General features: G+C 38.1%; 1 protein-coding gene across 1 annotated transcript; it reads left to right on the forward strand.

Moving 5' to 3' along the window:
- The first annotated feature begins 366 nt into the window (after positions 1 to 366).
- LOC114663117 (SCAN domain-containing protein 3-like) lies at positions 367 to 2232 on the forward strand. Its single transcript, XM_028816875.1, has 2 exons — positions 367 to 1729; positions 1799 to 2232. The coding sequence occupies exons 1-2, from the start codon at positions 367 to 369 to the stop codon at positions 2230 to 2232; spliced, it is 1797 nt and encodes a 598-aa protein (XP_028672708.1).
- Positions 2233 to 13444: the final 11212 nt, after the last annotated feature.

The raw sequence follows: 13444 nt of genomic DNA on the forward strand, positions 1-13444 counted from the left end.
GAAAATTGCTTACAATTAATAACTTCTTCGCTAAACGCCATTTTATCCAATCGGATAATGCGAATAATAATCAACTCGCCCCTCACTACTGTTTATATTCTATATATAGTATATATATGTCTATTAAGAACTATTCTACGATGACGTCATTATAGACGCAGCCTGTAATCGTGCACATCCATCCATTATCCAACCCGCTATATCCTAACCACAGGGTCACAGGGGTCTGCTGGAGCCAATCCCAGCCAACACAGGGCGCAAGGCAGGAAACAAACCCCAGGCAGGGCACAGTTTATGATTAATTATTAAGTTATACAGTGGTAATTCTTGCTTGTTAAATTGTTTTTTCGTACGCCCAACTAACGTATGGATAAATATTTGAAGCGTAAGCGGATATCTGAAGAAGAGCACGGGGGTAATGGAAATAGTGGCGATGAACTGAGACATGATGCCGAAAGAGAGTCCGCACCGCGTAAGGCAAAATTACGTAAATATGATCCTGAATATTTACAATTCGGATTTATACCGTACAAAGACAACAGTGATCAGCCACAATGTGTCATTTGTTTAAACGTGTTATCGAACGAAAGTTTGAAACCTGCTAAACTGAAGCGCCATCTTGTAACAAAGCATAATGAACTAAAAGACAACCCCGTTGATTTCTTCAAACGTCGAGCAGAAGTGTATGCAAATCAGCAGAAAATTATTAGCACTGCGACAACAGTGAATGAAAAAGCTCTTAAGGCTTCGTATATTATGGCAATGCGAATAGCTAAGAGCAAAAAAGCACACACGGTTGCGGAGAGTTTGATTATGCCAGCGGCTTTAGAAATATGCGAGATAATGTTAGGAAAAGAAAGTAGCCGAAAATTACTGTCTATACCAGTATCAAACGATACCATCAGAAGGCGAATTTGCGACATGTCCAATGACATCCAATTACAATTGGTTGAGCGCCTACAAAGCAGTACATTTGCCATACAGTTGGACGAAAGTACCGATATTGCAGGCCAAGCGCAGTTACTGGTCTACGTTAGATATTGCTTTGACAATGATGTGGTCGAGGACTTTCTGTTCTGCAAACCTGTGCCACTTAGAACGACAGGTGAAGATTTATTTGCAATGCTAAATGATTTCTTCATTGCTAACAAGCTTGAGTGGTCCAGCTGTATTGGAATTTGTACGGACGGAGCTGCAGCAATGACAGGTCATAAAAGTGGGGTTGTTGCACGCATACGAACTGTTTCTCCGAATATTATTTCCACACATTGCATGATTCATCGCGAAGCTCTTGCTAGTAAGAATTTAAATGAATCCTTCGGTGAAGTGCTAAATACATGCATTAAACTAGTTAATTGGATAAAGTGCAGACCGTTGAACGGACGACTGTTTGCTGCACTGTGCGAAGAAAGCGGCTCAGATCATCGACATCTGCTGCTACACACAGAGGTTCGCTGGTTGTCACGCGGAAAGGTACTTCAACGTGTCTTCGAGCTTCGCAGTGAACTGGCATCATTTTTGATGGACAAAAACTCAGAGCTGGTGAAGTTTGTTTCAGATAATGTATGGCTTGCAAAATTGGCTTACCTGGCTGATATCTTTTGTCAACTTAATGCACTTAACACATCACTGCAAGGCAGAGATTCAAGCGTGTTGAAAACAACAGACAAGATAACTGCCTTCAAGAAAAAGTTGAGAATATGGAAGACACGAGTACAAAATAAAAGCTGTGATATGTTTGAACTGTTAACTGAATTTCTGAATGAAAACAATATGGCCATTGATAACTTGGCAACAGATATCTTTGACCATTTGTCGGCGATGGAAGAATACTTTGACAGGTACTTTCCAACAGATAACATTGCAGATTATGACTGGATCAGAAATCCATTCAGTTGTCAGCTTACCAACTTGACCGGGAAGGAAGAAGAACAGTTGGCTGAATTGTCTAGTGACAGAAGTCTCAAACTTAAATTTCAAGAACAAACATTGACCGCGTTTTGGTGCAACGTTAGGAACGAGTATACGCTTTTAGCTGAGAGAGCACTGACTGTGCTGGTCCCATTTGCAACTACCTACCAGTGCGAAGCATCGTTCTCAGCATTAGCTGTGATAAAATCTAAGTTTAGATCACGTCTCCAGGTGGAAGATGACATTCGAGTGTGTCTATCAAAAATCTCACCAAGGATAGACCTTCTCTGCCGACAAAAGCAAGCCCACACATCTCATTAGTTTCTATGAGTATTAGAGTCTAATGTAATTGTATTTGTAATACATTTGAACATATTAAATAATTAAAACGTTTACCACTGGTAGGGAGCCATAAAATTAATAGTCTTACTCTTTATTATTAAATGAACAATGTTGTATTGCAGTTATGCAGTATGAGTATTAAGCACTAAATATTGTAGTTGTAGTTGTTTTGCATTTTTTGTTTTTGCTAAGCAGGTTTTAGTCCTGTGACTGTCGTATGACACTGTATCATTGACTGTCAATAGTTAGTGTTGTTATGATATGACTACAAAGAATGATTTATTTTATAAAGTCGACTTCAGATAAAAGAAGTTTACACTTTATGCCTGTGGCTATGCTATTATAATTTGGGTTGACAAATCAGGCCGCATCAGGGGTCCGCGAATATTGTATGGCTTGTAAAGGGGTCCCAGGACTGAAAAAGTTTGAGAACCCCTGCATTAAAGGCCGCCTCAAAGCGGATATATATGCATTTCTCCGAGTCTTTGTTATCCTGCCGCAGCTCTTGCCACAGTTTCTCACTTGTCTTCTCGCTTATCCTCTCGTTTGTCCTCTCGTTTGTCTTGAGCATACTATTTATTTATTTCTTTATATCATTCTTTATCTCTTGCTTGAGCTCAGCGATCATCACCTTCAGTTCGGACAGATCATTTCTACTTTCGAGCACTGTATGTGAAGCGGCGGGCTTTATTACAGCCGATGTTCCCGGCTCGCGTGGAGTAGGTGAAAGCGCGGACTGCAAGGCCTTTTCCAGTTTCAAATGATCTTCTCCAATCAGCGAGCTATCGTGACCTGCGTCACTCGCACATTCGCTCCCCATTTCACTCTCAACTGGAGACGATGCTGTGGACCGTGGTCCCGAGGAGTCTGGGCTTTCGCCCATCTGTTCCAGGTCAGTCTCTGAAAGGCCGTACCTTGAGTTTGAACTTGGACTTGTCGGTCTGGGCTTGGATGCAGCTTTAGTTTTCTTTTCCATTTCTTTCTGAGACCCTTTCTTGCCAACCATGTTTATATATGCTGCAGTAGAACCCTCGGGTTGGATAAATACAGGATATCTCAGGATATAATATAAAAAATAACACCGCTGCTAACGGAGCTCCATTTCAGACGTCCATCTCTCACAACGGACAAGATCAATCAAAATTTTAGTTATTTAAATTGACGCAGTGATGAAATGAGTGTCTGCAAATCTGACATACCCTATGACTAGAAGTCACATAATGTGACATTAGCTTTTGTGATAGATAGATAGATAGATAGATAGATAGATAGATAGATAGATAGATAGATAGATAGATAGATAGATAGATAGATAGATAGATAGATACTTTATTAATCCCCATGGGGAAATTCACATACTCCAGCAGCAGCATACTGAAAAAAACAATATTAATTAAAGAGCAATAAAAACGTAGTGCAACTTAAAAAAAAAAATGCAATGTGGAGAGTGCGAGGCAGGTATAATAGACAATAATCTTGTATAATGTTAACGTTTACCCCGCCGGGTGGAACTGAAGAGTCACATAGTGTGGGGGAGGAACGATCTCCTCAGTCTGTCAGTGGAGCAGGACAGTGACAGCAGTCTGTCGCTGAAACTGCTCCTCTGTCTGGAGATACAATACAATACAATACAGTTTATTTTTGTATAGCCCAAAATCACACAGGAAGTGCCGCAATGGGCTTTAACAGGCCCTGCCTCTTGACAGCCCCCCAGCCTTGACTCTCTAAGAAGACAAGGAAAAACTCCCAAAAAAACCTAGTAGGGAAAAATGGAAGAAACCTTGGGAAAGGCAGTTCAAGAGAGACCCCTTTCCAGGTAGATTGGGCGTGCAGTGGGTGTCAAAAGAAGGGGGTCAATGATGATAGTGTTGAGATGATACTGTTCAGTGGATGCAGTGGATTCTCCATGATTGACAGGAGCCTGCTCAGTGCCCGTCGTTCTGCCACGGATGTTAAACTGTCCAGCTCTGTGCCTACAATAGAGCCTGTCTTCCTCACCAGCTTGTCCAGGTGTGAGGTGTCCCTCTTCTTTATGCTGCCTCCCCAGCTTTGGAAGAGCCAGCACACATCCTAATGACAGATGTTTACTGCATGATTGATAACAGATGTGAGGTAGAAGAATAAATTTGTATACTTGGAGTGCTGGAGCCGGTGAGGGTTGTGACCTTTGGCTTCAATAAAACAGTTCAGGTTGTCAGGCAGCTGAAGGTTCTTTGCAATGTTTTTGTGATAAGCGGGGATGAGTTCCTGCCATGGATGATATCTTGAAGGCCTTTCCAGAATGATGCACCAAGATCATCGGCTATTATAGGTTGGAAGCAGGTGAATCAAACTATGACCAGACAGTCCCAAAGCTGCATAGGGAACAATTTGTTAGGCACGCTTTTAACATTGTATAAATGGGTTCGCAGTATTTTGTTTTCAAAAACCAATAAAATTTGTATGATGTAGGCCCTGGGCCACTGGTCATTGCTAGTGACTTTCGAGTGTTGCTTTCCCACCATACAATGATCGTTCCTCTGTTTGTAAAGGACGACAGTTGATTAAGCTGTCCCCCCTCCACCTCCTTGCATCTGACTATTTTCATCTCTAGCCAGTCAGCTGAAAGGCCTTTACTGCAGTTTGACGGGCACTCTTTCCTTGGCCCTCATTCAACGTACTTACTGTATGTCCCTTATAATTTTATTCTTTGTCCACCATGCATACCACTGAGAAATGAAGCACATTTGCTTGACAACAGAAAGAACTTTTATAAAACAGTGAGCTTAGATAATGCCTCTCCCTCCTGTGATAATGAGTTAGCACCATAATTTACAAATATTTTAATCAGTATGTAGCTAAATGCAGAGTTTCTGACTGTTTCAAAGCAAAATAATTTATGCCTGAGAAACAAAACATGTCCTGTACTAAGATTCAAGATTTAAGATTCAAGAAGTTTATTGTCATATGCACAGTAAAAAACATGGTGGTTCAAACCTGCAATGAAATTTTTACGTTGCCAGTCTCCACTTAATCCAAACAATAAATTAGATAGAAGTTAACCTAAAAGTAATAATTAGGCAGAAATCAGAAAATAATCAGAAGAGATTTGAATGTGTTTTCTTCAGCATTTCAAGTCTGCCATATATGTTGTTGTCACTTCCTTTAGCATCCATACTATGCCAGAAGTTTGAATGGAAATATAGTTAATATGGCTCTCGATTACATTTTGTAGCACTTAGGCACCCTCTGCTTCTCGATTTTAAATCAGCTTTTAATACAGCCAGTCCAAACGTGATTATGAACTCAACATTCAATACGAACCTGAGCTATGCCACATGCCTCTTGATGCCCAAACTTCTAAAATATGGAGGTCAGATAATGATGCTGAGTAGACATCACCATCTACATCATTGAGTACATCTTGAATGACTTGTATGTAAAACCACTGATGTTTTCTGATGAGTTCCCTCATTAGAATAATCAAAAAGGGAGGTAAGGTGTCATACTGACTAGAGTTAGCTCTATCATTTGCTCTGCCCTGGACAATGTGGACACACTATACTAAAAATGGTGAAAAAGAAAGTGGATTTTAAGAGACACCTTCTACCTCTTACACTCTTAATCATAAAATGGTGTCACGCTAAATGTCTTGGCATGTCTATTAGTCCTCTTTGAGCTGGGATGGAAACATACCTTCTTCTATCAAAAAAGCTCAATTGCTAAAAAGTTTATAACTCTCATTGAAGGCATCGTCACTTCCTTCATAACAGCCTGGTTTGACAGTGCATCTTCTCAATCAAAATATAAACTGCAGTGTGCTATTCAGACAGCAGCAAGGACTGTAGGTCTGAAACTAGACTCTATACAGAACCGTTATACAACTTGGGTTAGGGAGCATGCAAAGAATATAACTGACTGTCACACTTATAGTATGCAGGCAATCATCCAATTGAATCATAACCATCACAGAAATGTTACCAGTCAATCAGGACAAGAGCCACTCAGCATGAGCTTCTTTCCTTCTGTAGTCTCTCTGGTCAATAAGAACTTTCGATTTAGCCTCAATTCCGGCAGATCTTCACAGCATCAAACCTGAAATATGTTTACTTTTAGGGAATCATATTGCACAGGGCAGGAGTGAAATTCCATATAGTATCATATTATTATGTTTATTTATTGTGTTTCTGTGAACTACAATTGTTGTATATTGTATATTTTGTGTTTTGGCATTTTTTGTATTTGAAGTTGAGAAAATCCTAACAAACACATTGCCTGGCAATAAAATTCAAAGTTGAAATTCATGTAATAAAAGTAGAACTTCTAAATACATCTCATTAATAAAAGCAGAACTTCTATATACATCTCATTAGACAAATGACAAACAAGTAAGGGGCAACAGCAGAAAACAAATCAAAAAAAGAAAAACAGCATATTATTAAGAAATGATTTTAAAATGAGTGTAATTTGTGAAAAAAATAAAGAATTCTAACAGTAACTCTAAGATACAATACTTGACTTATGACACATGATGAAAAGGAATGAGTTTCTTCAATAAAATGAAACCATGAAATTTGCCAAGACTGCAGTAATCTCCTAACAACTTCTTCTTTTCTAATACACAAGACCTTTGCTCGGGTTATTTGGTTAAGGCTGTTTATTGACTAGTATATATGTGGTTTTTCCACGTGAAAATTTGAAGATGACATGGCTGGACCTGACCCGAACTTTATCCAAGATGGCCTAAGGGATTTGTAAATTTTGGAAAATTGCCTCTTTGTGGAGAAAGAAAGACTACGAGAGAGAAGGGGGTTAAACTTAATTCTGGAGAGCGCAGTTAGCTTGTTGGAATATTTGCTAATCTTACCATTACATATTTGTCATAATTTATCTAAAGCATTTAATATATTTAGAGCATTTTGGACTGTTAGTTATTTTGATTAGAATTAAGATGACTGGATATGACTGAGATGTTTGATTTTCATATTAAATGTTCACTTCACTATAGAATAGTCATATCAGGGCTACTATTATTCTGTTCTTTTTGTTGACAAGCTAATCAGTAAAGTACACATCTCTCTGATTTAACTGCCAACCTGAGAGAGAAACTCCTTTTTTCTACAGTATTGGCTAAATAGGTGAAGAAAGGGATACATTTGTAGAAACTGAAACAAGTAGTTTGAGTCAAATCTGTTTTGACATAACTTTTTATTCCAATTTAGGATCAAAGGGAGTCAAAATAACTGTAAACAGTCCGAGTCCCCATTGTTCTTGATGTTTCTAGAATTATAATGAATTGTACCTTACTGAACCATAGAGTTCACCGGTTTTCTGTCTATTTTCTTTATAGTGCATTGACAAAAATATATTTTTAAACTTTAATTGTTTAGAGGTAGGAAGATAAATTCAGGTTGCTACAAAATGTCTGGTTTTGTTAATGTCAGAAATATTGCTATAGATTCCAATATATACCCCTGCTATTTGATTCTGAAATAAAGTGCACAACCTCATTTTGTAGATATAAGAGGAGGATGGAGATGGGAGTCATTTCCTGATTTTTGTGGTGTTATTGCATGTGATCTTGATGCTGAACGCTGTGGCTGATACACTATCTTAAAGGACATCTGTAGCCAAGAATGTTTCAAGAGCTTTTTTTACTCAGAGATATCCACTTTAATCAAAGAAACCAATTATTTCCTGAGACAATTCACATGTATCTAAGTGACCTTGAAGGATTGCAGATCTGGTTGTAGAAAGAAAAAGGAGATGGAGGGAGAGAATGAGAAAGAGGGAGAGGGAGAGAAAGCAAACATCTTCACCATAACACTGATTAAGCCCAAATCTTCTTTTAATCTTGTTCTTTTACCTGGCAAACCCCATATAAAAATTCCCCTGTGGTTTACCTGATTATTGGGTTAAAAGGTTGCATTTTATTTTCTAACATGTTGGAATTGTTTTCATAGGTGACCTTTAACCAAGGTGAATAAGGATTGACAGTTTAGAACATTAATTTATCACACAGGGCAGAGCACACTCTCTGACACACACTAATTCAGATAGGACCAAACTAGAGTCACACATTTAAGATGAAACATGAGTACTTTCATGTTTAGACAGGGAGAATACATACATTTCTCATGAAAAGTAACCAAGTTGGGAATTGAACCCTGGTTAAGGTAGCCATGAAGCAAAGGCACCAACCACTGCATGACTCCACTGTCTTCAGTTCAGCATATAACAACATACTCACTGTGTCCCAGTCTCTGCATGTAGAAAACCATCTCTGAACAATATGACAAACAAAATGTCAATCTACGAAATGTCACCTACCAAAACATCAAAACACGGATGAAAAATTAAAATATTTTCCATCCACCACACTCTAGCTGGAAGAAATAACAGTGTCAAGATGAATATCCTTCCTAAGCTTCTTTTTCTATTTCAGAACATTCCAATATACAGCAATAAATAATTTTTTAAGAAGTTAGATTCAATCATAACCTCATTTATTTGGAGTTCAAAACATCCACATATCTAAAGGGCGACCCTACAAAGACCTAAGGTAGAAGGTGTCATGGCTCTACCTAACTGTCAGTATTATTACTGGGCAGCAAATATAAAAGCCAAAAAAACCTGGACATGGACACAAATAAATGAACATACACAGGCTTGGTGCACAAAAGAAATAAAATCCTGTAGTACTTCTTTATATTCCTTGCTTTGTACCCCAGTAAATACAAGTTGTCACCTACATACTAACAACCCAATTGTGCTTCATTCACTCAGAATATGGAAACAATGTCGGAAGTACTTCAAGATAGAAAAGCTTTTATCTGTGGCACCTCTGCACAAGAACCACCTTTTTCCACCCTCTCAAACATACACAGTTTTTAATGTCTGGAAAACATTCGGGATTATATCACTTAGAGATCTGTACATAGACAACATCTTCGCATCCTACGAACAATTACACTTCACATTTAACTTTCCAGCAACACATTTCTTTCACTACCTCCAAATTAGAAACTTTGTTAAACAAAACCTGACCAAATTTCCTCGCCTCCCACCAACCTCTATTTCGGAAAAAATATTGATCAGTCTTGAGGACTCAGAAAGCATTTCTGCAATATATAAATACCTTTAAAAGTCCCTTCTTTTCAAAGATCCAAGAGTACAATGGGAAAAGGATCGCTCACTCAACATTTCAGAAAAGTAATGGAAGGCAGCCATGCACAGAATTCACTCGAGCTCCATATGCGCAAAGCTTACAATTAACAAACATAAAATTAGCAAACATAAAATCATCTATTGAGCGCATCTGACTTGTTTAAAATTGTCCAAAATGTTTCCAGGGCAAGATCCAACCTGTGAACATTGCTCAAGCTTCAGCCTCATTGGGCCACATGTTTTGGGTGTGCACCAAATTAACATTATTTTGGACCAAAATCTTTAAATGCCTTTCAGACAGCCTTGGTGTCACACTCCCTCCTAACCCATTAACAAGTGGGTTTGGTGAACTCCCAGATGGGCTTAAAGTGGAGAAGGACAAACAAACTGTAATGGCCTTTACTACGCTATTGGTGCGTAGACTCATCTTGCTCAACTGAAAGAATCCTAACCCACCGCTTTTAAGTCAGTGGGTAACTGATGTTACATATTATCTGAAATTGGAAAACATCAAATTCTCACTTAGAAGATCTGTACAAAACTTCTTCAAAGCCTAAAAGAATCTAATCAATACCATTTTAGAATAAGCATTTAAATTGAGGAAGTGGATTCTCTTCCCTTTTTTATTCTATTTATTTTTATTTATTTATTTATTTTTCCTACTATTAAAGTTTTATTCTGTTGGCCAAGCTGTCTTTCTCAGGGGTGGGGGTTGATTTATTGTGAACCTAGTTTTGTAAAACTTGACTTGCTTGTATGGAATGTCATTTGATTTTAATAAATACAATAAAATTTAAAAAGAAAAATGAAACTATTTAGACATGCTAAGGAATTGGGCAGATGATGATGCAACTGGAAATGGGAACCCTCAGAATAAGGAAGTACAAGTATTGCAGAAAGCAAGGTAAACGTTTCCAGCGGCCATTCAGTATAAGAGAATTCTGCTAGGAATCGAGGTTGAAGAGACTGAAAGGCTGTAAGTCCTTGATCTAGATTAGCACAGAGATGGCATCCAGGAGAAGATAATGTATCTTAAGTCTCCACAATTATGTCTATCTAGCTTGGAAATATTTGTTTGACATCTAAATATAAAAGGGGCTAGAAAACAACTCCTGTTATTAACCATTTATTGAATAGGGATAGAGTTGTGCTGAATTTCCACATCTGTATGTATTAATTGCCCTCTTTTCGGGCATATTAAACGTTACTGGAAGTTATGTTGAAATTAACATCCCACGGTTGTCTTTCTGTCCAAATTAAAACTCAAGTCAGATTTGTACCACATTATCCTGTATTGTTCTGCTTTTCATTTGCTTATGTAATTAGATACACACTTTCAGCAACTAATTTTTTTGAGTTTATTTTTGTGGAAAGTTCTGCTGTTTCATACAATTTTAAAGCTTTGTTTCATTGAACAGCAATGGGTAATGATGTTTAATTGAATTTTAAAATCAAGCTCATTTTATTCAAATAAAAGAACTCTATTTTTCTTTGAAGGTTTTCAAATCAGGTCAACCATGACATTAATTAGACAGATACAGTCTTCTTGTCAAACAGGCAGCAGTCAATGTCACACTGTGATTTGAAGAACAGATAATGCGTCTACTGTAACAACTCATTAGAAGTCAGAGACATCTAAGAAGAACAAAGAGTGCTGATTCAAGTGCATCAAGCTGCAGTGCATGTAATCTTTATCTTAGTTTTGTATAATATATGCCTGAAGTGTAAAATACAGTAAGTTTTCCTATTATCTCAGCAATAACCATGTCAAATCGCATTACTGTATGTGTTTTACTGATATTGATCTTATTTGTTTATGATGTGTTCTTGTGAAAGTAAAACATGAAAGACTGAAGTTTAGCAAATTAATTGTACTTTTTTGAGGTGCGCCTACACTGTAAAGATAAACTGAAAAGAGTTTTTCAATCTGAAAATAATTGCATTATCATGCATTAAATATATTTTGGTCTGACATAGAATTAAAAATTTCACTGTTCTCTGAATACATGACAATGCTACTACTACTAAATACAGTATTATTCACTAAACTCCATTTCCCTAGACATTTGCTAAGCAATTGTGCCATTGCTAAGAAAAATTAAACTACAATCTGTATATGCAATAACTGTAGTAATGTGTGTCAGTTCCATGTTGGTTTAGCTGCAAACTATACTTAAGTTAGTGGTTTATTTACAGTGTAAAAGATTTGAATGCTCCAGGTGAAAATACCCATTTATGGTTGCCACTGGTTGGAAACAGACCAGGGTAAATTGGGGTACCAGCCAGTTTGGCCGTTTAAATGCAGAAAATGAAATACAGTGGTGCCTTGGTTTGCAAGCATAATTTGTTCCAGAAACAATACAATTTAATAATAATAATAATTCATTACATTTATATAGCGCTTTTGTATAGCCCAAAATCACACCGGAAGTGCCGCAATGGGCTTTAACAGGCTGTGCCTCTTGACAGCCCACCAGCCTTGACTCTCTATGAAGATGAGGAAAAACTCCCAAAGAAATCCTTGTAGGGAAAAAATGGAAGAAACCTTGGGAAAGGCAGTTCAAAGAGAGACCCCTTTCCAGGTAGGTGGGGCATGCAGTGGGTGTCAAAAGATAGATAGATAAAAGAAGGGGGACAATACAATACAATACAATATACAATACACATAACAGAACAAATCCTCAATACAGTATAAAAAAAAAAATATTTTTAAAGAAATAATGGAGACTCAGATGATTCGTTCCACAGCCCAAAAATATTTATATAAAAATGATTCATGCAAAATATAAAGTAAAAACAGATAAAACAAATTAACCTGCACTTTACCTTTGAAAAGAATCGTGGCTGGTGTGAGGGAGACGACAGGAGGAGGGTTATTGTGTAGGGCGACTTTCACTATAACTAACGTAATCACTGCTGTCTGTTTGCTCACTGGAATCTTTTTCTTTTTTTACGACTTTAACAAGACCTATCCAATGACAGTTGCTTTTGCCTCCTTTTGAGGATTTCACGGAAATGTGACATTGCATTGTGGTTAAACAGATCCATCACTTATGGACAAAATAAAAAATGCTTTATGCACACACACACACACACACACATACACACACGTGGTCATAATGCTGTAGTAAACAGTATACACTCGTACGGATATTGACTATACGAGTGAGGCACGCTGACTGAGACCGAGCATGGGAGGTGATTACCCACAATCCCGCAGCAAGAGAAAGCAAGAGAGAGAAGAACCATCGGCTCAGCTGTGATCATGTGACGCTCGGCAGACAGAGCGTTTACGTAATACTCGTATTGCAAGACCTCGCTCATTTATCAAGTTAAAATTTATTATAATTTTTTACTCATCTTGCAAAACACTCGCAATCCAAGGTTTTACTGTACTGCCCTTAAGGGTTGCAGGAAGTAATTAAAGGGACTTCAAACAGCCTTCCCAATTAGTTAAGCAAAATCACAGAAACGTTCTCCTCGTCAAGCATTAGGTCTAAATGTGGCACCACCTTCCAGAACCAGCTCATTTTTATGACATTTGCACCAGAAGAGGCAGAGGGTGTTGTGGGCGGGGCTAGGCTTCCCCTTTAGTCAGCCTCTCTGAACTATGGGAGAAAAAGAAGATAGTCAGTGCCAGTGCCCCCTCTCACCCTGGTGTGATACAACTTAACCTACTCAGAGCCTAGAAGGTAGGCCCCTGGAGCACATGCGTTACATTTTCTAAAAATGATAGTGGATGCTGTATAGATCTGGGTCTGGGCGTGCACCCAGGTTTTCCATCTCCTTCCTAGACTAAGAAATGAGAGATCTGGAGGCGATGGTGACCTCAGGGCCCTTGAGGTTCTTCCTGCAGTTCTGTATCTTTGGTCCACCACCTGGAATTTGAGCTTTAACAGGTGTGTTTTACCTGCTATAGCCCTGAAGCTCCTGTAGTACTGTATTTCTCATCCATAACCCTGCTTTGTTCCTTCAATAAAACCCCTTGGTTGGCACCTTAACATCTGAAACCAAAAATGTTAGAATCTTGACAAATTAATATAGA

The sequence above is a fragment of the Erpetoichthys calabaricus genome, chromosome 12 (assembly GCF_900747795.2).
Source record: "Erpetoichthys calabaricus chromosome 12, fErpCal1.3, whole genome shotgun sequence".
Taxonomy (NCBI): Eukaryota; Metazoa; Chordata; class Cladistia; order Polypteriformes; family Polypteridae; genus Erpetoichthys; species Erpetoichthys calabaricus.